General features: G+C 41.9%; 1 protein-coding gene across 9 annotated transcripts in view; it reads left to right on the top strand.

Moving 5' to 3' along the window:
* Positions 1 to 3,146: 3,146 nt before the first annotated feature.
* Positions 3,147 to 27,141, top strand: part of TPK1 (thiamin pyrophosphokinase 1) — a 284,251-nt gene continuing 260,256 nt past the window's right edge. For 3 of the 9 annotated variants that reach the window (XM_061464636.1, XM_061464643.1, XM_061464641.1), the window contains exon 1: positions 3,147 to 3,249. In XM_061464636.1, coding sequence (XP_061320620.1) covers positions 3,207 to 3,249 — 43 coding nt within the window. In that variant the 5' untranslated portion in view covers positions 3,147 to 3,206. The other 6 variants (XR_009745350.1, XM_061464642.1, XM_061464640.1 and 3 more) reach the window with 4 other exon arrangements.

A 27,141-nucleotide genomic window follows, 5' to 3' on the forward strand; every position in this document is an offset into this window, starting at 1 on the left:
CAGAAGTGTAAAAAGCAGGTGAAAGTACTTCTTCAAAGAAGTACATCAGTGTCCGTACTGCTCATTGTTGGAGAGTATGCCAGGCTGGGTAGTTACTCATTTTGCCTTTATGAAACTTCTTCCACTAGATACCTTTGTTAGGCTCTGCTAAACAGTATTAAATAGTTTCAGGCCCTGCCTTAGAGATCAGCGCATTTCAGCATCAACATAAACTATTCCTGTAGAGATGACTCTTAAAAAGGGCTTTATACTGTGGATGAGAGGTTTGTACCTGAGAGACAGGGCAGTGAAAGAAAGCCAGAGATAAGGGAGAGAAAGCACATCTGACTTGTTTGCCCTTTGCCTAGCTGTGGGGTGGGCTGGCAGTTTGCCGTACCTTGCAGACCCTTGAGCATCTTGAAAGGATTTAAAGGATACCAGTGCCAGCCTGCTCTCTCAAGACTGACTTCTGTCTGTAATGCTGTTGTTGTGATGAATCACACATTGCTGTGATTAGCAGAAAAAGGTGCAATTTTTTGCAGCTGTGGCTGGTAAAGGACTGCCTGGAACTCCAGGCCGGGCAGAGATGGAAAAAGCATCTTGTCAGATATGAAGAGAGCAGAGATATGGATATTCTTGCATTTACAGAAAAAAAAAAAAGCAGTATGTTAAGAGAAGCAAAAAAGAGGAGGAAGGCTTGTAAATGAACACTATCCAGTAATGGGGCCCTGGCTTGGATGGATCTTCCCTCTGAGTGGGTATGGCTGTTCTCATGCCTAAGAAGCCACTCCTCCTTATCAGCAACTACCTATACCAGATGGTACTCCCCAAGAACAAATAAAACCAGGAAATCAGAGACACTGACAGATACTGAAGAAAAATAAGCTATCCTGGAGAAGGTTTAATAGCTTTACACAGTGCTAGGAAAGTGCCTGGCAAAACTGAAAAAAAAAAAAAGAGACAGTATGGAAGAGGAGACAGCTAAGAGGAGGAGAGCACAAACCAGCTGCATGGCAGTCCCCCTATGGCCTCTTCTTGGGAGGGAGGGCAAGCTGCTGCTTCCTGATGCCGGTTAACCTGCTTAAAGAATGATGCTGGGATGGTATCAAAGTCCCTAATAGTGTTTGAAATTCAAGTTCTCAGTGGAGAGGGAAGAAAACTTTCAAATGAGACAAAAGTGAAACAAACCACTTTCGATTTCTGTAGTGTTAAATGACAGTTACCTCTTGATGTCCTTAATATATTTTCCTCTAATTTCTCTCATTGTCAAGACATGAACACTTCCAATGCTTCTGAATTTGTCAGTCTTTGTAGACCCAGGCTGCTTTTAGAGTATAATCTCTTATATGTAGCAAGACACCTTATCCAAGAGGGCCAAAGCAGAGGCCTAGTGCTTGCACCATTCAGACCCAAGACGCACCTGCAGCCACTATAGACTTTTGGTATCATGCAGGACAAACATGGCCCATCCTAACCCCACACTGGAGTCACTTAAATTCTGTTGATCTGAGTATGAATCCCTGAGTGTGGACAGAGTAGCAGGCTGACTTGTTGGCTCCTCTTCTCTCCCAGCTGACTGGAAATATCAACTACCACAGAACTATAGAGTCAACTGGGTTGGAAAAGACCTTGGAGATTGAGTTCAGCTGGTCCCCCAGCACTGCCAAATCCAGCACTAAACCAGATCACTAAAAGCCTCATCTACATCTTTTTTGAACACTTCCAGGGACAGTGACTCCACCACTTCCCTGGGCAGGCTGTTCCAATGCCTGAGCACCCTTTGGGGAAGATATTTCTCCTAATATCCTAGTCTAAACTTTCCCTACTGCAGGTTGAGGCCGTTTCCTTTTGTCCTGTCACTCATCACTTGGGAGCAGAGACCAGCCTCCTCCTGGCTGCATCCTTCTGTCAGGCAGCTGTAGAGAATGGTAAGGTCCCCCCTGAGCCTTCTCTTCTCCAGACTAAACCCTCCAGGTCCCTCAGCCGTTCCCCATCACACTTGTGCTCCAGGCCCTGCAGCAGCTCCTTTGCCCTCCTCTGACCACGCTCCAGCACCTCAATGTCTCTCTTGTAGTGAGGGACCCAGAACTGAGCACAGGATTCAAGGTGCGGCCTCACCGGTGCCCAGCACAGGACAATCACTGCCCTGGCCCTGCAGACCACACGACTGCTGATACAGACCAGGGTGCTGTTGGCTTCTTGGCAGCCTGGACACAAGCTGCTCATGCTCAGCTCTGACAGTCAGCACCCGCGGGTCCTTTTCATATCACAACGTCATCCTCCAAACACCTCCAAACCGAGACCTCACCCTCCCGCCTTGTCCCACCCCAGGGTGCCTCTGCGAAGCACCCGCTCGGCGCCGCGCCGCGGGGGGACCGGAGCCGCGGGCTCTGCTGCCCTCTGCTGTGGGGCCGGGCCGGGGAGCAGCCTGCGGTGGCGGTGCGGGGCGAGCTCCGCGCACTGCGGGCTGGGGAAGCACGCTGGGTACGCTTGTTTTGGTTTCAGTTTCAGCGGACCGAGAGCTATCAACCACTTTGGTACTGAGCGAGCCGTCCGTCACCGGCTCTCAAAGCAGAACACTTCCAGTCCCGACAGTGACATGCAGGTATTTTTACTGATGGTGCCCATCGCTCCGCCATAAGTGACCCCTCCGCGCTCTAAATGTTCAATGAAAAGGAACTCAACGCGGCCGCGCTTTCAGAAGGCGAAAAAGCGAGCACGCCATCGTCCTCCTAAACGCCGCCGTAGCGAGCCGGCATTGCTCCGGTGCCGGAAGCGTCACGGAAGGGCGGCGGGAACCGCAGCCCCAGGACGCAGAGGTGAAGGCCCGCACTGGGACGGGAGTGCACGGCCGCACCTCTCCCGCCCCTCGGTGCCCGCACTGCCCCTGAGCCGCCCGCTCCCCCTCAGCACAGGCCCCGGGGGCAGCCGCCGCTCAGCCGCTCCCCCTGCCCCGCCTTCCCGCCGCTGAATCCATCGCCGAGCAACGGATGGCGACGGCGATCGATTCTCTCTTCTTGCCTTTCACCTCCACACCCCCTCTTCCCGCCGGGTCAGACGCACCGCCCCGGGCGCGCGGCTGCAGGTGCCCGATGGGAGGAGCAGTTCCTTAGGGAAGAAGGGCCGGCAGCACCGCTAGTCCCTCCCGCCTGGCTCTGTGTGTCCCTCATCTCCCCCGTTCCCGCCGCGCTGGCTCAGGGCTCTCCCCCGCCGCCGGCTGGGCGGACATGGAGCGCGCACTCGCGCCGCTGGACTGCCTCCTGCCCGCCGGTACGGTACCGCGCACCGCCACCCGCCCGCCGTGAGGGGACGGGGGGGGGGGGGGGCAAGGAAGGGGAGGGCGGAGTGAGGCGGGGCGGCTCCAGCGCTGCGCTGGGGGCAGCCGGTGACGCTGCCGAGATGCAAAGACGCCCTCCCCTGTCGCCTGTGCGTGCTAGGTTTGGAACGCTCCGGTTCTGGAGGTGTAGCGTTGTGCTTGCGCAGCCACTGGCTCTCCGTAAGGGGCCGCCCTCCGGGCCGGGCCCGAGTCTGCCGCGCCTCAGTCGGTCTGTGTTTCATCCACCGATTTGTGATCATTTAACCCCCTCTTGCTTCAAACTGGTGTTTGAAATTTCACCCCCTTTGGGTTTAATTGGTACTTTTAGTGAGCTCGCCGTAGGTTTCTTGTGCTGTCAGTGAAGCGTATCCCTTGGCAAGGAGCCCTCGGTGCTTGGTGTGCTTTTGGCGTGCGAGGTTTTGCCCTGCCGGCAGAGGCTCCTGCCTGAGCGCTCCTCCCTGCTTGCCTCTTCAGTTCTGCAACGCTAAGCGTTAGAGCTTGGTTTGGGGTTTTTCTTGAGGTTTTACTAAGCTGTTTTTGAGTGGTCTGGTTTTGTGTGTTATTTTGGAGGCCTGAGAGGCAAGCATTACTAATATATAGCATTAGCCTTGTTATCTCTTGAGAACAGAGCACCTGTAGTAAACCCAGACTCATCTGTTGCAAAGTCCTGCTCCTGGGTCGGGGCAGTCTAAAGCACAACTACAGGCTGGGTGCAGACTGGATTGAATGAGAGCAGCCCTGGGGAGGAGGACTTGGGGGTGTTGGCTGAGGAGAGGCTCAACATGAGCCAGCTTCACTGTACGCTTAAGCCCAGAACATCCACCCCCTACCCGTGTGCTGGGCTGCATCAAAAGGAGCATGACCAGGAGGTCGAGGGAGGGGATTTTCACCCTCTGCTCTCATGAGACCCATACTGCAGCTTTGGGGCAACAACACAAGAGGGACGTGGAGCTGCTGGAGCTAGTCCAGAGGAGGCCACGGAAATGCTGTGAGGGCCGGAGCAGCTCTGCTCTGGAGCCAGGCTGAGAGAGCTGGGCTGGTTCAGCCTGGAGAAGAGAAGGCTCCTTAAGGGGAGACCTTAGAGCTGCTCCAGTGCCTAAATTAGGGGGCTGACAAGAAATCTGGAGAGGGACCTTTTTACAAGGGCATATACTGACATGGCAAGGGGGAATGGCTTTAAATTGACACGGGAGATTGAGATTAGGTATTAGGAAAAAAGTTGTTAATCTGTGATGAGGCCCTGGCACAGGGGAAGCTGTGGCTGCCCCATCCCTGGCAGTGTTCAAGGCCAGGTTGAATGGGGCTTGGAGCAACCTGCTGTTAGTGGAACCTGTCCCTGCCTGTGGCAGGGGTTTGGAACTGGATGAGCTTTAAGGTCCTTTCCAACCCAAACCATTCTATGATTTTAGTAGCTTGTACACTGTTTGGAATAGGTACCTTTTATTCCCTATGTCATTGCAGTATCTACTTCAGTATGACCTGATTTGCTATTCAGTTATACCATTATAAACAGTAAATATTTCTATCTTTCTATAATGTGACTTTAAAGCTGTGTAAGAAAACATTTTGGCATAGTGGCTGAAATCTGACTTGCGCTGCTCTTTTCTGCTCTGTTCTGTCACTGCAGCTTAAGCTGCCGTGGTGAGGTCTGTGTTCTTTATTCACTAGCAAGATCTGGAGGAAGGGAAGAGTTATAACAGAATGTATGCTTTTAGCAGTTCAATATTTTTTTACAGCTAGCAGTCTAAGAACATGTTCAAACTCTTTCCTGTATATATATTTTTTTAATTGCATTTTGCTCTAATTTTTAAATTTTTTTTCAGGATGTGTTCAGAGCCAGAAATGTATATTTGACTGTATGTATTTTGAGATGCATCACTGCTTTGGGTAGAAAGAAGTGATAAGCACGGGGGTGAGATAATCATAGGTGAGGTTTGATTTATTGCAGCATAATGTGCTCTTGTAGAAATGAGGACTAATTACTTATTAAGTATATAGTAAGGCAAGACAAAAAATGTACCTTAAGAGTTTATCCCTGGGTAAGAGCCGGCATCACTATTTATATTCTAAGCCATTTGCTTTTGATAGGCATTTGTATGATGTTAGGGTTACTGCACATCCCCAGTTTCCACCAGTTGTTGTTTGGGTTGCCCCCCCTCCCCCCCTTTGGTTATGTCTGATTGGTAGTGAAGATTTGGGTGTTTTTTCACAGTTGTCAAATGACTCGCAGGCTTCTCAGACCAGAGGCTTCAGCTGAGTGTCAGGAAGCCTGCTTCATCTGAAAAAATGGCTGCTACAAGTACATGAGTTGACTTGGTTACACAGGATAGCGTGACTGTGAAATGCCAAGTGGTACTGCATCAGGATCCTTGTTGTCGTTACAGACATTCATTACCAGCACTTCCGATTGGTTTAGCCTACTCAAAGTCTGCAAGGCTGAGCAGATTTGGCAATTTCATAGTTTAAAATCTGGTATCCTACTTGGGGAACTCAGAAATACAGTTTTCAGAGTTGAGTGGGTGAAATGAGGCTCCCAAATTCTTTGCGAGGAATTATCAGTAGTTCCTTCATTTGTTTGCTTCAGTGGGATATGTATGTAAACGTCCAAATAATACAAAGCTAATTTGTGTAGAACATGATGCTCCTTAGAGGCTTGATGTGAGGTTTCAAAATAAACTCTTGTGAGGACATTGGAGTACTACAGGCCTTGTTTCCTTGCCTTCAATAGCATAAATGTACATTAGCAATGTATATTATGTTTCTGGATGCTTTCTAAAGCATCCCCACCATATGTGCAAACACAGTGGCACCTTATGGTGAGGAGAATGGGAAAGATTTGACAGCTATGTTTGGAGGTTATTAGTTATTTTATATTTCTTTTTTGAAGGTGTTCAGAAGTGGTGCTGATATTTATATGGAAAAGAATAAAACATAGGTTTGGAACCTAATATTAGGTACCTGAATTATAATTTCAGGTCCACATGCATTTTGGTAATTTTAGTCAGTGTAGTTAGGGCTACTTCTTATTTAGATTGCACGTTTCCCTATATTGCACCTGATTGAAGTCCAGGCAGTAGATATTTGAGAACTGCTGTGCTAACTAATGTACTCAGGGACATTGAATGTTATTCAGTCAGCCAGCTGGAGCGTAGTTGAAAATCACTGCGCAACAGTCGGAACACTGTGCTGTGGGCTTCAGAACTGTGTTGATTTGCCTAATGTAGTTTAGAATGGGTAAGAAGATAGAAGTTGAAGTGGGGTTAAGCTCTGAGTATGAGTATTGCATACTGAAACATATATTCTTATTTTCTCATGAAATGAAACTGTTAAAAAGTCTCACAGGGGTTCACCCTGAAGTCCTGTATGCTGCTGTGAAAGGGTCAGGCAGAAGCTTCATAGGGTGAAGCTCTGAAACAGCTGTTTCAGAAGGCTCATAATGATACCACACTATGGGCCTGTGAATCATGACAAGAGTAGCTTTGTTTCTTCTGGGGTATCCTGCTATAGGCTAGACATTAACCTCCTGCTGTTTATACCCTTTTTTTGCACTCTCATTGCCTCCTGCTGATTGTCTCAGACTGTGCTGCAGGCATTTCTGCAGAGATACAAGTGTTTCTAATTTATTATTTTAATACTGTGAACTTTAGGAGCTGAGTATGCTATGCTTGTGATGCTTGTGTCTGATTAACAGTGTAAGTTCTGTAGCATCCTCTAATAAAGTTGCCCTGGAATACCACTTGAGACTTTCAGACGGGCAGAGTGCTGGTTTACTAAGCTGTGTTTTCTCACAGCAACGTTTTACATTGTGTGCCATAACATGGCCTGGATTCTCATGTATCTCCAGATGTGTTTAATAATTCTTTGCCTTGCACAGTCCTTAAAGTGCAGCTCATGATTGGTTTTATCAAGTGGAGTGATGCAGAAGGAGGATGTCTTCCTCAGTTTATAATCCAACAGCTCTCAGTATGAGTGTTATGTCTTGTCTTGTTGAGGTGGAGGGACTACAAAGAACCAGCAAATCTGGTCCTTCTGGTCTCTTCTGTGCCTTGCAGAGGGTTTGTTGGAGCTGAGCTTCCTATGACTGACAGGGAGCCTGTGCTACCAGTGAGAGTTGGTTCTGCCAGTCACTATTCTTCTCTTCCTGAGTCCTGTGACCAAATGCACTCCTGAACTGTGCTGCATCAAGAGCTAGTGATTTAAGACTCAGTCTGCTGAGAAGAGGGTGTGTAGCTTCATCCCCCTGAAGCAAGGTCATCTATATGTCATGTGAGACAATGCCACAACAAATAGGACAAAGGACTTCAGAATTATATGGAAATATATAGCTGTTCCTTTGTGCAAGGGGACTATAAAATTCTGCATTGAATTTAAAGCGAAGAGAACAAGAGGAAGTAACAATATGTTGTGAATGATCTTCCATCATTCTGCAGGCTTGATTGTCTCTTGCTTTACTGTATGTCTTTTGCTGGCAGTGTTGCTGGCAGTGTTACTGACTGTAAGCAGGTTATCTCGGAGAGGATTATATCGCCATATTCCTTTTTAAATGCTTGGGGCTTGAAGTTCTTCCTTAATGTTCTCTTTCTTCTAACACTAAGGATTGAAAATTATTTGTAAAATGGTGACATGTTTGCTACTCACTGAATGACCTCCAGCCTGGTAGAAATGCCAAAAAACACCTAAATCCCCCTTCACTAGAGCTCTGCGTATTCTCTGTGATGCATTATCTTGTTGTCTAATACCCAGAATTCTGTGGTAAGATCCGGACAGTCATAGGGTTAGGAAACAAACCTCGTGGCCTTTGTAGCTGTTAAGCATTAAAGGCAAATGGAAGTGGGTGCAGTCCCAGACCATTGGATAGCTCTGTAATTTTACAGGTTTTGTGCTGTTGCTGTTGTGTCAGACCATTCAAGTTTTTGGGTGAATTAGGTCGCTCAAAAGCTGTGATTGAGTTCACCAAAGTTAGAATCATAGAATCGTTAGGGTTGGAAAGGACCTTAAGCTCACCTAGTTCCAACCCCCCTGCCATGGGCAGGGACACCTTACACTAAATCATATCACCCAAGGCCTCGTCCAACCTGGCCTTGAACACTGCCAGGGATGGAGCATTCACAACCTCCCTGGGCAACCAATTCCAGTGCCTCACCACCCTAACAGGAAAGAATTTCCTTCTTATATCCAACCTAAACTTCCCCTGTTTAAGTTTTAACTCGTTACCCCTTGTCCTGTCACTAGAGTCTGTAATGAAGAGTCCCTCTCCAGCATCCCTATTGGCCCCCTTCAGATCCTGGAAGGCTGCTCTGAGGTCTCCATGCAGCCTTCTCTTCTCCAGGCTGAATAGCCCCAACTTCCTCAGCCTGTCTTCATACAGGAGGTGCTCCAGTCCCCTGATCATCCTCGTGGCCCTTCTCTGGACTTGTTCCAACAGTTCCATGTCCTTTAATTTGAAAAATGTTAGCAGGGGTATCAGTTCTTAAGACTACTTCAGGAGTTCCTCAATGAAGTGAGCAAGCACTTCCATATGGCTATTATGCCGTTATTGTCTTTGAAATTGAAATGCATTTACAGTGCCTTTTTTTTTACGTGAATGTGGCTGACCTGCTCCTGCTCTTCATTTCAAATAAGTAGTAACACCAGTCATTTAGTTATGTTACCTGGGATGCCTTAGCTTGTTTTTGAAGTAGCTGTAAATATTCAGTCTTGGACCCTGCTGCTTGCTAATCTCTGTGCTAGGTCAATAATCGTTCTGTGAGCATTATTGCATAGATTACTTACAGGTGCACTTATGAATCAAGTATTACAGGGGGCAGTTAGCAAACATAACCATTATTAACCTCACCCATTTCTGTTAGATCCTTGCGTTTACACACTGAAAGCTTTTGGAGTTCTTGATGTTGTGAGGTGGTTTTTACTACTTTATGAAGATGTATTATTTGAAATGGTGCAGCAGTTTGAGCTAATAGGACATGAAAATACATTTACTTATTTTTGTATGCCCACACAGAACTCCCTTTTGAAATAAGTTGACATCAAAGCCAGTTGCTGTTTGTGTGAATGGTGGATTCTTGTCTTGTGCCCTGTCAGTGCAACAATGGTTGCTTATCTTGCAGTCACTAGTAAGACATAACTGACTCTCTGGATGGGAATATAGTGGTGGAGGGGACTGAAGTGATCTTAAAAAAATGATCAAACACTCCCAAACCCAAAGAAAAAAACAATCTCCCCCCCCCTCCCCCCCCCCCAAGAGTATAGGAGCAATAATGATGTCACTGGAGCTTCTGAGACAAAAACTTCCAGTCATTATTGCTTGCACAGATAGGACAGTGCTCTTATAAATTCCTGTTGGAGCGTCTTGTTATTTTCTCTCAGTTGAGGCCTTAGGAGCAGCTTGCTTCCACGGAGTACACAGAGTTGTATGAGGAGTCATTTAGGTGGAGCAGGTTGAGCCTTGAAGCTAGGAGATACATTACCTGGTCCCCTGTAGCCTCTGTTTCTTTGGCTTGTGTTTTCCTCCTGTGATTTAACATCAGTTAAGGAAGTGGGAAACACACTTATTCCAGATATCAAAATGTTCATGTTGTTTGGATCCACTTAAATGTGTGCAGGACAGCTAGAAACTGTTTAAACTTGCTAAAGAGCACAATATTAATCTTAGAAGGTATAAGAAGTGAAGGAAAATACTGGACTTTCAGGTGTTAGTTTTGTTTACTGTTTACTTACTGTGGTAAGCTCTTAAGATATTTTAACAGTTTCGCAACAGCTTTAACATGATGTTATATCTCAAATCTCTGTGTATACATATATATGAAAACTAGTCTCACTTTCTGGAAGTGGCAAACTGAAGAGACTTACTTTTTTTTTCCACTTTGTAAAGCTCGTCCAACTCTGATTTATGCAGAAATTGAATAAGAGGTAAAGAAACGAAGCACTTCATTTACACAGGAGAAAACGTAACACAAAGAACTTTAAGATTTTTCAGAATCCAGAGTAACAGATCCCAGGCATACTTGTGGATTTGCTTTAGATTTGAACATTCTGAGACATTAATCAAAGCTTAATCTATGTGGAAAATAGTAGTATCAAGAGTAAAACCTAAAATCAAAGTCTCAAAAAGGAAAAACAAACCCCAAATAAACTAAAAATAACTCCAAGCAAACAAACCACCTGGAAACAAGTAAAAGGGCTTGCAGATTTCCCTTCATAAATCAGCTCATGGCAGCTTTTGCCTCTGGTGAGTTTTAGGTTTGGATGTAACCTAAAGTATTAGGACCTTAAAGAAGATTCCTGTTAATTAGTGCTTTGTCCAGGGAAATTACTAGCTAGAAATTTAAAAGGTTTATTTCGATGTGACATAATGACAATAATCTATGCCGGTCTCAATGCCCTGGTGTTGAAAAATATGGATAAAAGGAGGGGAGGGGGAACACACCCCAAACCAGAAAACAACCCACAACCAACCAACCAGTGCAACAAGCCAGTAGCAGAGCTTACCAGTGCAAAATACAGTAAATCAATGGGAGAGGCCTCTGATGTATACACTTGGTTTTTGGTATGTTAAAAGAGCATTTCCCATCCTTTCAGAGAGAGGGAAATTTGCAGTGTGTCCAGTAAGATTAACTAATCTAATCTATTGCCAAATAATTTCGGAATTGAAAAGGACTGCCAGTTGTCTTTTCCACCCAAGTGACTGTACCTGATCACAGCAAAGGATAACTGGTTTGTAAGCTTTTTTGGCTTGCATCTGTCTGTAATTTATAGCTGTGCTAGGTTACATATAAGTAATTTATGGAAACAGGTTTTCCTTTCCATCCGACTCTGACCTTAAACACGAGGAATATGATTAACAGTGTTTGTGTGGTACTGCCTTTGCATAATTAAAAAGAGAATTGAGAATTTGAAGGTGCTACAGGAACATTCAGTTAAATTTTACACACAGAGTACACACTGTAGCTCTTGGATTGCTTTTAAATTAAAGCCCTTGCTGTACATCCAATTGCAGCTGAAGCTGCTGGAAGGCTTTTCCTGTCATTTCCTAGCTTTGAATTTTATTTTGAATGGCAGTTGAATTTTGTCAGCGCTGGTGCTGATTCTTTGTAGCTCACATTGATGGATGGTCTGCCAGCCTTTCTTTCTGGCAGGAGAGAGGCTGGAGGGATGCAAGTGTTTATCAGTCCAATTGAAATAAATGGGAAGCCAGCCAGTGAATTCAGTAGGAGCAGAACCTGTCCCCTCACAATTTATTTTGTACTTGTGATTGCTGGTATGGATTCTGCTTGGTTTTATTTTTTTTTTCTTTTACTTTAGCCCCTCTTTTTCCATCTATGCTTTCCTCATAATTATCCAGTCAACACTGTTCCTGGACAGCACAGCAATAAGAGTGGCATTCCATGATATTTATACATACAGTTTTGACCAAATTGTTGAGTGGCTCTAGTGCTAAAAGTTGTCTGTGTGTCTGACACCAAGAAGTTAGTTCTGCAGCAAAAGGAAAATACATTGATGCTACAAAGTACTGGGGTCTCAAGATTTCATCATGTGGAAAGGCTTTGACTTCTCTGACAGTGTCAGTAAAGGGTGTCTGTGGACCTGTTTGGAGGCACAGCAGAGGCTGTCAGGAGAGGCAGAATGCTGCCTGTATTTTTTTTTTTTTCTTTGTTTTCTGCCCACAAATATAATTCACAATTACGTAAGCAATGAAGGCGTATATGAAAGGCGAGTAGTCTTCTGCTTCTGTAGCAGAAGGGCACTAGTATGTCAATGAAATCTTGTATGTATGTGTGGGATTTATTTGCTTTTATATTTAACAGCTGATTTGACTGTGACAAGCAGAGCATTGAGGAGGAGCAGCAACAGCAGTTCTGGAGATAGATCCCTTATCTGAGAGTATGCTGCACTTCCACAAGGAGGGTTTTCTGGCAGCGATGACATGGGTAGCGTGTGTTGTAACGTGGACGTGCTCTGCGCATCTCCTTTCACTGCAGCAGGCTGTTTTTCGTGCTGATGGAGTGTGAAGTTTGTGTGCAATTATCAGTCAGTGTCTGCCTTCCCTGGGGAGGACGGGGAGTGATGAGAGCTGGGTTGTGGCCTTGCAGTACCACTCAGTGGAGATGGCCATATGGTGTGGGAGAGAGGGTGCTTAGAAGGGGTGTCACAACAGATGTTTTATTGCATACTTGTTGCCAAAAGCTTTAAGTGTCAGCTAGCTCCAGTAAGGTAGTGTCAGAGCTGTCCTAGGGGTGCAGTTAAGGAGGAATGCTGTTTAGATAACACATAGTGTAGTTTATTATTGGTATTGCAGTAGCTATGTTTTATCAAGCAGACAAAGGCATAACAAGACCCAGAGGTTGGATATAGGAGCCAGACAAATTCGTACTGGAATTAGGTACAGGTTTTTTTAACATGTGGAAGAATAACCAGCCATTTGAACCCTGTACCTAGAGAAAGGTGGGTTCTTCATCAGTGTAAAGCAGTTGCAAGTCATACTTAACTTGAAACAAGAATGAATTTCAGGCTATCCTTTATACAAGAGGCTAAATTAGATTGTCACTGTGATCTGTTCTGGCCTCTGAATCCGTAAATCTACAACATTGAGCCTATCACACGAGACACTACTTTTCCTTACTATTTAAGTAGACAGGACAGATTGTGGGAAAAGAAAGGGTACTGCAGTACAGAGTGTCAAGTGGATCGTCTTATGTTGCAAAGAAGGGCTTTGAGAATGGGAAGCCGATTTCAGACCTCTTGCAATGTGGTTCAGAAGTTCAGAGGACTCTACTTTCTCCTTATGTTTTGTTGTATGGTTTTAAAATAAAATAAAGCAAAACAAACCTAACAAACCCTGTAGTGCTTGGTTGTGGCTCCTAGGCAGCAAGAACTTACTACAGTAAGAATATACTACACAGTGTGCTGAATTTAGTGCTGGGTACTGTGTGCTATCAAAAGCTTTAAAATTATTTCCATGGATTCTATCCTTATTTATCAATAAATATTATAATTGTGAATCCCACAAGGAAGAAAAGGCTTAAATTCAGGCAGCAGAGTGAATAGTTACGCTGAGCTTACACAACATTATACCCAACTATTCTGTTTCTCACCCAGATTTATATTTGCTGAATACATTTGCTGAAATAAATAGCCAGTTTCCTTTGAGAACAGAGTTGGAACTGAATAAATGTAAGGCATCAGAGTACTAACAAAGGGACTGAAGTCTGAAATAATGCAGTTGTACAGCCCAAATAATGTAAATTAGAACAGCAGAGAGGAAATCTAAATTTAGGAATGCGGAGGAAGAGCTAGTGGTTTTGTGAGAGTTTATAAATTTTGTAGTCTGATCCTTTGTTGTTTACTCTTCTCTTTTCTTCTCTTCTCCCAATGGGAAATACATATGGAAAGTACACATCTTGTGACAGAATCAGTAGGTAAAAAGAATTTTGTTACTTTCCTCAAGTGGAGGAGCCTATCAAAAGAGGAGCATTTAGGAAGGAAAGCCTGCTGTTCTGTTCAGTGGAAGACCCTTTGCAGCTGATAGTCTATCTGTACAAAAGAATTGTCCCATTCATAGCTTCCCCAAGAGCATATGTAACAGATCTTGGAAATAGGCACTGGTTCTGTTGCAGCTGGTTAAGAAATGAATTTCAACTGCAGCAAAGGCGGCTCAAGTTAGATATTAAGGGGAAAAAAGTATAGATAGCAGGAGAAGGCACTGGAATACATTTTTTGAGAAGATGATGTAGTCCCCGTCACTTCATCTACCCTTTCCTTTGTCAAGGGTAGATGAAGAGGAATTATGTAGAGACCTGATTCTACTTAGGGGCAGAGGAAAGGACTAGATGTACGAAAGCATAGGAGACTGCAGTGTGCACGTATATATATTTGCACATATATATATCATATATGTAGAGGCAATGAAAGACAGGCCATTTCTGCAGACTTACTCAGGTAATTATGCTAGATTCAATTGGGCGGTTCAGACAAGCAGGACTTAGTCTTGTGGTTTGAAGTTTACATTCTGTAACTTACTGGTGCTTTCTTTTGCAGTAATGATACTTATCCATACATGATTTTTAGCAAAATCACAGCTGACATTGGAAGTACACAAGGATGGGAAAAGGGGTGTGAGGAATGAAGGTCCATAAACTCTGAAATAAGGAGTGAAAACTGTGCGTAGCAATTGCTGTGAATTTGCCAGACAGAGGAATGTGATCTGGTTTCAGCAGTTTCCATACTGCTGCTAATTGTCATTTTAGTTTCAGGAGGTTTCAAAGCGGTTACACTTACAAGTCCTCTCATTCCATTAGTTTTTACAGGTGATCTTTTGTATTAATAAGTGTCTCCCAGAGTCTGTTACAGGAGTTTCTAGAATCTGCTTTTTCCTGATGTCCAAAAGCGAATTTAGATTTTCAAGAAGCTTCTTTTCAGAAAATAGCTCCTATCTCTCTCCCCCTGTCCCCCCAACTCAGAGTATGTGTTTCTGAGAGTAAAAATCAGGAAGAGAATGCATCTACAAAGTTTCTCTATTGTTTACCCTATATTATACTGACAGAATTAATTCCTTTAATTGTCTTGCATGTCACTATAGCAACAAAGCCTGTTGCCAGTGTAATTTATACAGTCATTATTATTTCCAGTGAGAAAGTATGCATCAAATTACATGATACCTGGTGATTTGAGGTACATCAGTTACGGAATCTGTGTGCAACTGCTGCACTGGCAGATGGCTGAGGTCAGTATCCACTCTCTCTTCAGCTTTACAAATCAGAATCGGTTGCAGCATTGTCAAAACATGTCAGCGCTTCAAGGGTGGCGTGCAGCAGACCAGTGGCTCCGCAACACATCTTGGCACACAAGCTGGGGCTTGGAAACAAATGGAATTCTTGTGATATACTTGTGGGTAGTTTTTAATGGGGGGGTGGGGGGGGGGGAAGGTGTTAGTTGCTTTATACTTGAAGCTTGAGCTACTAACCTAGAAGACTGTAGCACTTAGGAAAAGGGTACGGCACTGAGATGTTTTCCCTGATATATTGCATCAAGAAGCAGCTGTGCTTGTATTATTTTGATGGTCCTGAATACGCATGTCCAATTCCAGTGCTTGGTAGTTAATAACTATTTCATAGAAATAAAATACATTGCAATGGTAAGGAAGCAGAGGAGGAGGCTGGGGAAGAGTATTTTCTGGACTGCTATATCATAAATTGCTGAATAGTCTGGAGCAGCAAAAAATGTGGGTGATTTCCCTAGGGAAGGGAATAAGGGGTTTGAATCTAGGAGTTATTCTGCTGCCACTCACAGTAGACTGTGACTGTAGAGGGTGCAGAAGGTGATGTCCTAAAACAGAGGAAAGAATTGTAGCAAGATGCAGGAATAAATACAGGTTGTTTCTAAATGATATGCTGGCTTGAATTTACTTAATGGATGCCAAAAGCCATTCTTTTTGTTTAGAGAAGACAACGCCCTGCCTCAGAGGACAAAGACAACATTTTGTTCTTTAGAGGCATAAAACTAGTTTTCCTAATTATTCCTGACATTTTGTCATTCATGCTATGAGCTTCCTTAGAGAACAGAAGTAAATAGCCAGTCTCCTGTGAGAGAGGAAACATGAACTGAATGAGTTTAAGGGTTGAAATTTGCTAGCATTGGCACCAAACCCTAAAATGATGTTGGAGTTGCAGAATAAGGCGGTGCAGAACAGTGTGAGAATACCATGGTACTTCTCAGAGGCAGAGTAAGCGTCTCTAAGTATGACACAGAAGAGTCTAAATTAGGAATGCATTTATATGCAGCTTTATACTTCTGAAGTTTAGGTTTAAGTAGAAGGCTGAACTCGGCATGTGTTATTCCTGTATTGTTTTAGCATCCTGAAGTCCTCGCAGGACGTCTGTGGTAGAGGAGGTAGATGACAAAATGCTGTTCAAGCCTGGAACACTCTGAGGTCTGACCTTGTACAGAGAAACCCCCATGGCTGAATGGAGCACTTTCCTGGGGTCCCACTCAACGTTGAGGTAACCAGAGCTTGTGCAGATGTATAGCTTACAAGACTGGCAGCCAAAAGAGCCAGCAGCTAAAAAGCTGTTTTTCTGAGAAAAGCAAAGAGAGGAGGCTCTTTTGAGTTGGGGATTCTACTGCCTCCCTGTGATACAGTGCTAAATACAATGTGTCTTTTCAAGTGACCTTTATCTTAACTTTAATCTTTCTTAGCCTCTTTGGGGAAGTTGTATTATCTGAATGTCTTCCATGTGTAAAAATTTACTTTTCCATCCTTTAGCACCTTTTACTCTTTTCAGATGGCTATTAATGTTATTACATTAATAATACTGTTATGAACAGGACTGGCTTTCGGGGCCTTTAAAACTTTACTATACTAGAACGGTACTTGTACCATTTGTGTCAATAAAATTCTGTCAATCACAGATAAAAATGGGATTCAAGAGGCTGAGAGTAGGAAAAACAATTTTCCTGTATTGAAAGCCATGAGTTTTAAATAATAAGTATTTTTCTTGTTAGAGGTTTGTGTGCTGCGAGAAGATGTGTGAGCAGCACCTGTAGCATCTTTTGAAGGTTGAGATACCCAGTCCTTTTAGAATGAGGCAGTCTAGGTGGAAATAATTGAAAAACAGCCTTGAAGGTTTCTGTGCCTATTTGAGTGTGAATGGATGTATGTCAGACCTAATTAGGTCTACTGAGGAAAACATAAATGTCAATCGCTTTTTACCAAATGCATCCAGCTACTTCTGAGATTGTGAATGGGGTCCAGTGAGCACACAGCCTGCTTAATGTCACCTTTCTAGCTTATGTCTTTTAGTTCTGTCCCCTGTGATGTATGGCATTTGATTTTTCTTGAAAACAAAAGTCAGACAGATGGAAACTAGGTGTTGCCATTCTAGTGCTTCCTTAGCTTGAGCTTGTATGTCCAAAAGAGCAGACGTAACTTAACTAATTCAGAACATTTAATGAAAATGGTGGTTATTTTACCTTCCTGTATTTCATTGGGTTTAATCAGTTAGATCATGAAGCTCTATTCATTGGAAACTTGATAACTCCTTCAATGCTTTGTCTAACCTGCTTTTTGTTCTATAGCTATGACTTTATCAAATCCTATTGGAAGTATGAAATGTACATCTGTTTTCAACAGTGATTATATGTGAACGGATCTTTCCTGCTTAGTTACATTAGGGTATGCCTATTGTGAGTACTCATATCTTCTTTCTTGGTAAGTGATGTACTGCTGGCTTTTCAGGGCCATCATGAACTCTGTCTTTCAAATATTTCCTCTGTGGGTGGCTGCTTTAGAAATGTTTGTAAAATTCCAGCTATGTGCTCTTGTAATGTGTTAGAAAAGGGCAAGTTTACCCAGGGATCCCTTAAGAGCATGCTAGGAGTAAAAGGGTATTGTCTGTAAGTAGCATCACTGAGTCAGTAGAGGCTGAGATTGTGCTGGAGAGGAAAGAATGTACCTTGCTTTTAAATTTGTTTGGGGAATTTGGAGACAAGTGGCAGTTTAATACTGTTCACATGAGAAAGTTTATTTAAAGCACGAGCTGTGCTGTGTAAGTAAACTTTTACAAATCCCTTTATGGACTCTGTTTTGTGATGTGAAAGCAGCTTACTCAGTTCAACTTAAATGTGTTCCTAAGAAAAAGAACTTAAATAAACTAAAGTAACCCTAGTGGGAGTTGAAACAAGAGTGTCCATGCAGTTTTTTGTCAAATATAATTAAGTTGGTTGAAAATCATACCTTGCAGATATCTATACAGCATTTTCTTGGAGACAGTGTCTCCTACTGGGAGTGGAGGGGTGAAAGGCAAGACTTGCAGCTCCCACTGCTAGCATTCATAACATTGAAATCAGTGGAAAAATCATATCCGGTCTCCTTTTGGCCCTGGTTTGAATAGTGGAGTGAAATTTTGGAAACTCACATTTATGGCTTGAGACTAGCAGACTTACGATTTGAGAAAGTGACTTCTTGAAACAGTGTCTGTCTTTAAGGAGATCAAGAGATCCCCTGAAATACGTTTTGTGCCTTGCAGTGCTTAGAAAAGTGCATGTGTCTCAACAAAAATGTGGTCAGTGCATGTAGCGCCAGATGGTCCTGGAGCTTTGTCCATAAATCGTGCATCTGCTTTTGGAGTTTAGTATAAGATGGGTCAATTTTAGCCTCATTTTCTTGCAAAGTGATTGGGGTTGGTTTTTTTCTTTACATTCACAGCGAGTTAATCAAAAAGACTCTTTGAAATTTAACAACTTCTGCAGTATTTTAATTCTTATAGAAGCAAAAGAGTGTAGATTCCCCTGTTACATTGTAGTAAAGCAGATGTGATCCTTAAAGGGATTTCTTTGCAAGTGCTTCACCCAGAGTATTTGCTAGAGGTACTCAAGCTGTTCATTGATTATTATGTTTGTTGTGTTTTGAATTAATGTATAACTCCAATTAAGTGTCATGGGATATATGCTTAAAACCATTATGTGTTATAACATTATTATCTTTACAATTGTTTGGTTATTAGCAATAAATTCTTTCTTTGGAAATGGTGCCTACAGTGCTGTGCTGCAGACAGCTCCAGAATGAGCAGAAAGAGAGGACTGTTACTTCATGGCAGTGCTCCTGGTACAGAGTGGTGTGCTGATACAGCAATACTCTTTTGACGACCTCTTATTGTGTCTTTGTGTATCCCTGCTCCGTATTGTGTAGGCATTTCCAGCTGGCTCAGAATTCTGCACCTACTGGTTAGCATCCTGTCAGTGGTAATGGAATTGTGACAATTTGTATGGAATTTTGATCAGCAAGGTCATTGTCACACTTCTGAAGCCTTCTGACTTCCAAAATCCTATGCAGACCTGGTCATTGTAACATACGGAATAAGTGTATAGCCTGGCTAATCAGAATTCAAAAGCTGCATGCTGAAAATCCATGTTCCTTTTCTCTTGAGCACTCTGTTCAGCAATTCATTATTAAGCAATTATATTTTATACGACATTACAGGTTGACGTATGCAGATGTTACGCAGACAGTGCCCCAACTTGTTCAAAGGCTAAATTGGCAAGGGATGCTCCTAAATAGTGGGAGAGGGGATCGTTATTTCCTCGCATTGCATGTTCTGTAATTAGGGAACTTTGTTTATGGGATGTTCTGTTCTTCCTTTTTTTTTCTTTTTTATTTTCTTTGTTTTCTCCTCATTTCTGGGAATTTTCCTGACTCCACATTGTCTCATTATATTTTTCTGAGCACAATGAATACTCACCCGTATAGGAATGGCTTATTAAAAACAAAATTTAAACCTCTGTTTGCATTGAAATATGTCCTGAAAGATGAAGCCTTCAAGCTAGTTGAAATTAATGTGTAGACTGGTTCTTACTCAAAATGATTCACATACTAGGTTAAGACAGCAGCTAGGATATTTGTAATATAAACTGAGAAAAGAGAGAAAGAAGTCGCCATGTAAAGGTGAGATGACTGCCATAAGCACTGTGAGTAGTAAATAATAGCATGCAAACTGCTTAACTGCCAATGTGTGTTTTAGGTATTGTGGCACCAGGTAAATTTGAGGAGATTTTAAAGGATAATATATAGTGAGTTTGAGGTTTTCACAAATGTGGGGTGGTTTAACAAAGTATTGAAAATTCAAATAGCTCACGCAGAGCCTTTAGGTTGAAACTGCTGCAGGACATCTGTGAAGAAAACATTGCCAAGAAGTCAATATTGACAGAGGGGAGCCAGCAGCAGAGGGTAAGGTCAGCATCATCTAATAGTCTAGTTATGAATGGGATTGTCCAGAAACAGTAGGACGAGGGGGTAACCAGAGGATCTTCAGAGTTTTGTAAGAGGAGAAATGAGAAAGAAGTAACTTGGAACACGTTGGCATTGTTGACCAGTCTTGAGACTGTTCAATACCCTGGTTCTCTTGCAAAAGCCCTGCTGAACCAAGGGGCCTGAAGTGTTTGTGTGCAGTCCAACTGGTGATGGCATTGAGTAGAAAAGTCTGGTTATAGTGTAAAATGCCTTGGTGAGTATAAATCCCCTGTTGATTCATCAGGTTATGTGAATTAGATTAGTGGTGTAAGCAGAATTGGATCTGGCACCTGTCATGCTTCTAAAGTATCAGAAAAATATTTTCTACAGCAGTACACGCTCATAGCTTGTACTGTTGTACAGCCTACTGTTTTTCAAGCACTCACTCACTGTAAGTGTATTCTTGCCTTTTAGTTTTGTATCTGGTACCCATAAAATCTCCTTTTTTTCTTAAAAAAAGCAGACCAATCCATGCCTGAAGGAGTATGGATCTTTTTGTTTTAGCATATACAAACCACCCCCCCCAAATGATAAACTGCAGTCCATTCAGGTTCTCTATAGGTGCTGTGTGTTTGAACACATTGGTTTGGATTTTGAGTCTGTGAACTCTGGCCTTCTGTCTTGTTTGATTTTTGTTTTCATATTCGTATCTTAATTGTCATTTCACTTTTAATTAGCTTCATTATATTTGATGGCAAAATGTTTGCTTTCTCTTCAGTGTTAATACTCTAATTGTTTCTCTTGCCTTAAGTAATATCTTGTTGACTTTATAAGCCATCTTTTCCACATCATCTACAGAGCTAATTTCCTGTGCTGTGTTGTCTGCAGCATCTTCCCCAAACTTTCTCAATTAGCATTTTTATTGTTGTATTGGATTTTTTCAGTAAGAATTAAGCTGTGAAGACAGTTGATAAAAATAAGTATTATTAGTTGGTGATCTTTTCAGACACCACTAAAAATCTGTGTATTCCGCATTGTACAACAGCTTAGGAGTTTAGAGGTGATACAGGTCTTTCTAAAAAGAAAACAAACCCCAAACCCCACAAAGCAAACCTAAGGAACCAACTACCCTGCAATAATTGAGTGCTCTATTCTAAATCCAAATTAAAATTGTCAATAACTTTTCATGTGTGAACAACAGATGTCGGTGGTTTTACTGAAAGTGGTGCATGTAGTGCTTGTTTCCCATAGTGTTTTATTGCTATTTTCTGTTGGTTACATTCATCAGAAAGAATTGGGCCTTGTAGACAGCAAACAGATGCTGCAAGCAGGTATGTTTTAGCTCTTGGAATACTCTTCCCTTTCATTGTAATCATGATATAATGAAGTAATCATGGTAGACTATGACATCACCCTTGTCTGTCTTTATATCTTTAATGGGTATGTTGTTCTGTTCTTAGTGTGTGTGCAGGTTGTATCTTAGATTGTGACTGACTTGGTTTTCAGCTTCCAGTCATTTATTTTGGCAGTATGCCACCAAGGTCACCTGTGATATTGGAAGACTGGAGGCCCTATCACCTGGTAGATCCAGAGCAGCAGATTGTCTGCATCTGTGGAGTTCTAGCTCACCTCTTCCCCCACTCCTATAAAAGGGCTGCTGTACTCACTGTCTGTAGCTTTCAGAAGAGTAAATGAGATGAGCACCTGTATTCACTGACACTTTGTGCGTTTACTGCAGGTCTGGGGTTGAGAGAAGATTCTGTCCTGAAAAATTATGCAGCTTTCCAAAAGACATCTTTGTCCTAAATTAGCACAAGAAGAATTCTCAGAGAAGTCCCTAAATCTTAACTAGGATCAACCAAAGCATTTTCATTTAAATTATCTTAAACTGTTTTATTTCAGATGTGACTGTTGAAGTTCATGCTTTAATAGTGAAAATTCTCTCCCAATGACATATTCCCTTGCAGAATGATGACCTAGGATAGTTTAACAGCTTCAGAGAGTTTGGAAACAAACATGTTTACCAAACCTCATCTTTCCTGTGACAAATTTGTTTTATTAATGAGTCTTTATCTTGAGACAAAAAGATGTTTGCTCAAAAATGTTCTAGTTTTCTCTATCTGCTGCATCTTTTTTCTTCTGTAAATGCAGAGCCTGGTGCTACATGGTAAAATATGCTTACTTCTTAGAGAGATATTTTCATTCCAGTGTGCTTTAAATTTAATGTCTGCTTGTATTTCTTTGGAAGAAAACAAAAAACCTGACAGTCAAGGAAAAAGCAGTCCTAAAATAATACAACCCTTATTCAAAGTGCAAGACAGCAGTAGTTTATACCCAGACTTCCAAAAAGACAATGTAAGGTGATTTAGGTATACTTTTTCTTTTAATGTTCCTATGCCTGCTGAACCATCCTGGCATACAGAAGCCTATTGTGCATTGTAAAAACATGGTGAGTTGTAAGGTGGAAGTAATTCCTTCAAACTCAGCCTAATTAAGACTGAACCATCCTGCCTCTAGTGACAGATTCTCACCTGATACACCTTGGTATTTCCTCATCAAAGCCAGGTTGGACAGAGCCTTGGGTGACATGGTTTAGTGTAAGGTGTCCTTGCCCTTGGCGGGGGGGTGGAACTGGGCGAGTTTAAGGTGCCTTCCAACCCAAACCTTTCTGTGATTCTATGATATTATTGTCCCCATTCATGTTAGCACTAAGTGTGTCTTTTCCTGTCTTCTTTTAAGTCATTTCATCAGTTCTTAAGATTTTTCATATTAATGTAATTAAGAGTTTGACTTTAGGTTGTTGATCTCAGAGTTTTGTTTGCTACTGGGTTAGATGAAAGCTGAATCCAATGAAATTTACTGTAGAGGGGAAGCATACAGTCAATTTTATACAACAAAAGTATAGAAACGGGTAATAAGGACAGTGAGTAGTATGGAGCGTTTCCATGCAAAGAGACTAAATTGACCAGAACTTCAGCTTGGAAAAGAGATGACTGAGAGAAAATACAGTAGAAACCTGCAAAATCATAATTACCCCCAAAGAAAAGGCAACTAGGAACAATTTATTTTTATGTTGTGGGTTGGATGTTTTTTTGTCTTTCCCATTGCCAGAGCTGAGGCTGTGAAATGAAACTGTTGCACAGAAGGTTTGGAGCAAAAGAATTAATTTTTGTGCAGACTCCAATTAAACTGTACCAGCTTACAGCCACAGATATGAGGGAAATGAAACGTATTAAGAGTTTCAAGAGGGATTAGAGAAACTGATGGAGAAATAAATAGCAGCTATTATTAAAACCTGGATGCAGCTTCTGGTTCAGTTACTAAACACTGGGAGCTGAGTGACACAATAGGGGAAGTGTGTTTCATGCATGCCCAATTTCTGTACTCTTCTCAAAGCCTGTAATACTTCTTATTGTGTCAGAACAATGGAGTAGACAGAACTTTATATATTTGCTCATTTTCAGTACCTAGTATTTAATTTCTAAAGAACTAAAGGTAGAAGCTGCTGTTAACTGGAGAAATCACTGTTCTGGATTAAGACTTAACTCTGCCCTCCCAGTCACCATCTGAGAGTTTGTCTCTGCTGGAGGTCACTCTGCCCGGGGTAGTGGGGTGGCAAAGTGGGCACTCCTGTTTTGGTGAGCAAGGGGCAGGTTAGTTCAGAGTGCCCCACAGACACCAATGTTTTATCACACTGGTTTAGCAGTGGTTGTCTGAGCAATATGATAGTCAACTCATTCAACTTAAATGAGGGGGAAAAGTGCTATGATAAAGACAAATGCATCCACATTACATGTTCATGGTTTTTTCAAACTTAGATGTTCAATTCTGTACCTTTGGAAATCACTGTCAAAACTCACCAAGGTAAAGGACAGCAGCTTTTACAGCATTGATTTAGTTAAGTGGGTACAAATCTATATGCAGAAAAACTCTTTACATTGTGAGAGCATAATTGCGGAAAATAGTCTTATCCAGAGTTAAATCTTCTGCTACGTCGTCCTGCATAAGGGTTCCTAGTCAGGGTACTCATAATTAAGTATGAGGTAACATAATAAAGTATTCCATGTATGGTTTTTTGGTGGGTTTGGCTGTCATTCTCAAAGAGCACGTTAGGGGTGTGATTCTTCTGATATCAGTAAAATCCAATGACAATAATTTTCAGCGCAATGAATCGCAGTATTTTCCTCTCTTACCAGAACTGAATCATCAGTAAATAAAGAGTATGTGGCATCTTAAAGGGCATTTGCCAAGTACATTGTTTTCATATGGACCTCATTTCACATGTTAACATTTCCTTATGGAACTAAAGCACATCTTATAGCAAGCTGAAGTGTAGAAGAGCTTTTTTGTCTTGGATGTTTTGTGAAGTGATTGAGCTCCTTGTATGGAAAACTGTAAATGCATTACAATTATATCGATGATGATTATGGCAAAGCACTGAAGAAAATGATGCAGGAAAGTGATTAGATCCTTCTCTCCCTTAAAAAAAAAAAACAAACAGAACCCAGTGTCTGAATAGTCCTGTTTTTTTAATCACTTGAGACATGAAAGTTGTGTAAAAATAAAGCAAATGTGGCTCTTAGTGTGGACATTTAACTTTCAGGATTTCAGTATATTTCCAGATTACCTCAGAAAAAAAATATATCAAAAAAGCTAGGTGCAACACACAGTATTCTAGTCTTATTAAAAACCCCTGTAATTAGTTATAGACATGGTAAAAAATAATAAGCTTATTTTGAGCCAGAGCGCATGACAGTTTGTAATACAAATTTCCCATCAGAAGAGCAATAAAAACTTGTTTTGTAACCACTCTCCCAGTAAAAACCCAAGTAAATATAGTTATATCTATATGTCAACACTATGCTCTGACTATGGAAAAAGGCCTTTTGGTGCAGATCTCAAGAGGTTTAGTGACAGAGCAATGTGTCCTTTTTGGTTTAATTATTTTTCAGAACTTACTGAAATGACAGCTGAAGAAGAGGTCACTTGAAGAGTGGAATGCAGCGCTGGGCCTTAAGGAAGAAAGCAAGCTGACTTTGGTTTTGTGTCCCTGTAGAAGTGCTGCCACTATATAGCAGTTCTTTTGTTCTGACGTTTAGAACGTCTCTTGACCTTGTCTTGAAAAAGCAGATGGATTATTGAAGTCTCACACCTCACAGAGCCTAGGCTGCAGCACTGGGACACAAATTGTTGCTGAACTGTTTGCTTTTGATTCAGATTTCCTCCTGGTAGGTGTCAGTGTAGTGTGTATATTCCCAAATGGGAGGAAAAGGAGTTGATAAGCTGTTTTATATTACCTGGTATTAGATTATATACTTTTATAAGTAGATGAGGGTCGAACAGTTTTGTACTTTGTGAATGCAGTCTTTTCTGGAAACAAAAATACTAGCAACGAAATGTTTTAAATAACATGTTTATCAGGATATGTAGTGAATGCAACTCCTACCTTACAATTTATCAAGTCATTGTAAAGGTAACAAGAATGAAGAAGGTTGTCTGGGTCATCTAATTGGTGACCACTTTTATCTCACACAATGTAATTCTTCTCTTACGTTTAACTGGCTCTGGTTTTTATGTAACACTGGATTGGTTTTTTTGTCATTTACTCTCTCCTGTTTGGTTGTTACTACAAAACACCATTGTTCTAATATCTAGGGACTGTTTTCTAATATCCCTTTTTACGGGCAGCTTGGACTTACTGATTCATGTGTGAACATATTCCTTTCAATCCTGTTCTTCTGTATGGAATCTTCCATAGGAGGTTCTGTATCTTTTACACAAAACACTCTTGTTTTCTGTGTACTGAGCACAACGTTGGATTGCTTTTTTGTTTATACAGCTTTGTTGTCTTTGTCCTACTTGTGGTACTCTTGTGAGTAGTTGGCATACTTATGAAGTTGTTATGATTTGGCAGTTCAGGAGCTCCCAGCTTAGAGCATCGTTTTGTTCATTAGACCCCAAACGCATTTCTCATGCTTTTGGTAATACTGAATTTCATCCTATTTTTGTTGCTGCATGCTTCGAAGCCATGCATTAAATTCCATGAGGTATCCATCTCTTTCTTTGTGTTGATGATGCCTTCTCACTTTGTCTTGTGTCACAGTGGTTAAAGTGTTAAGGTTAGTCCTAGCACTGATCCCTGAGGATACATGCTAGGAACCTTTTCTTCAATTGGATATATTTCGTTTTGAAACAAATTAGTATAATTTGCCCATTAGCCATTTTCTTTCCCTATTTAGCCCTCTTCTACTGATCAGTGATAAGATCCTGTGCAGCTTCATGACATTATTCCTTTGCAGTTCCAGATTTATGGCATATCCCTTCTTATGAAAATCAGTAAAGAAACAAACAAACAAAAAAAAACAAACCAGCCCATAACATTTACTTTGAAAGGATTTTCCTTCAGTCAACTCATGTTCACTAAAATATACTTGAGTTCCTTACATCGTAATGCTGTGTAGCTGCAGACATCATAGGTAGATGCTTTTAAGTCTTTTTTCTGGTAATGTGCTATTAGCTGTGCAGCTGAACAAGTCCTGGCTGCAGCATTTCCAGCCAGACAAATGTAATATTTTTCTTAATATGTAAATTAGGACTGACTCAATAGAAATCCATGAAGTTGCTCTAAATTCTCTGCAAGCAGAAAAGATTTTCAAGTTCAGCATAGTCTTGCTCAGGCAAAATTTGAGTAATTCAGTATTGCAGAATTGCTATAAAATGCAGTTGTCATTAATGTCCTGGGTTCAGCAGTAGCAGTTATTTTTTCTCCTTCTTAGTAGCTACTGCAGTGCTGTGTGTTTGACTTTCAGCCTGGGAACAGCGCTGATAACACTGATGTTTTTAGTTGTTGCTCAGTAATGTTTACTCTGACCAAGGACTTTCTGAGTCTCATGCTCTGCCAGGGAGGAGGGGAAGCCGGGAGGAAGCAGAGACAGGACCTGACCCAAACTAGCCAAAGAGGTATTCCATACCACAGCACGTCATGCCCAGTATATAAACTGGGGGCAGTTACCTGGAAGGGTTAGATCACTGCTCAGTCAGGCTGGGTATCGGTCGGCAGGTGGGGAGCGGTTTTATTCTCTTCCCTTGTTATTTCCCTTATCATTGTTATTATTGGTGGCAGCAG

Source organism: Pezoporus flaviventris, unplaced genomic scaffold, assembly GCF_033815535.1.
Source record: "Pezoporus flaviventris isolate CSIRO_AGI_PZ_B2104156 unplaced genomic scaffold, CSIRO_AGI_Pfla_v1 ptg000037l, whole genome shotgun sequence".
Classification (NCBI taxonomy): domain Eukaryota; kingdom Metazoa; phylum Chordata; class Aves; order Psittaciformes; family Psittacidae; genus Pezoporus; species Pezoporus flaviventris.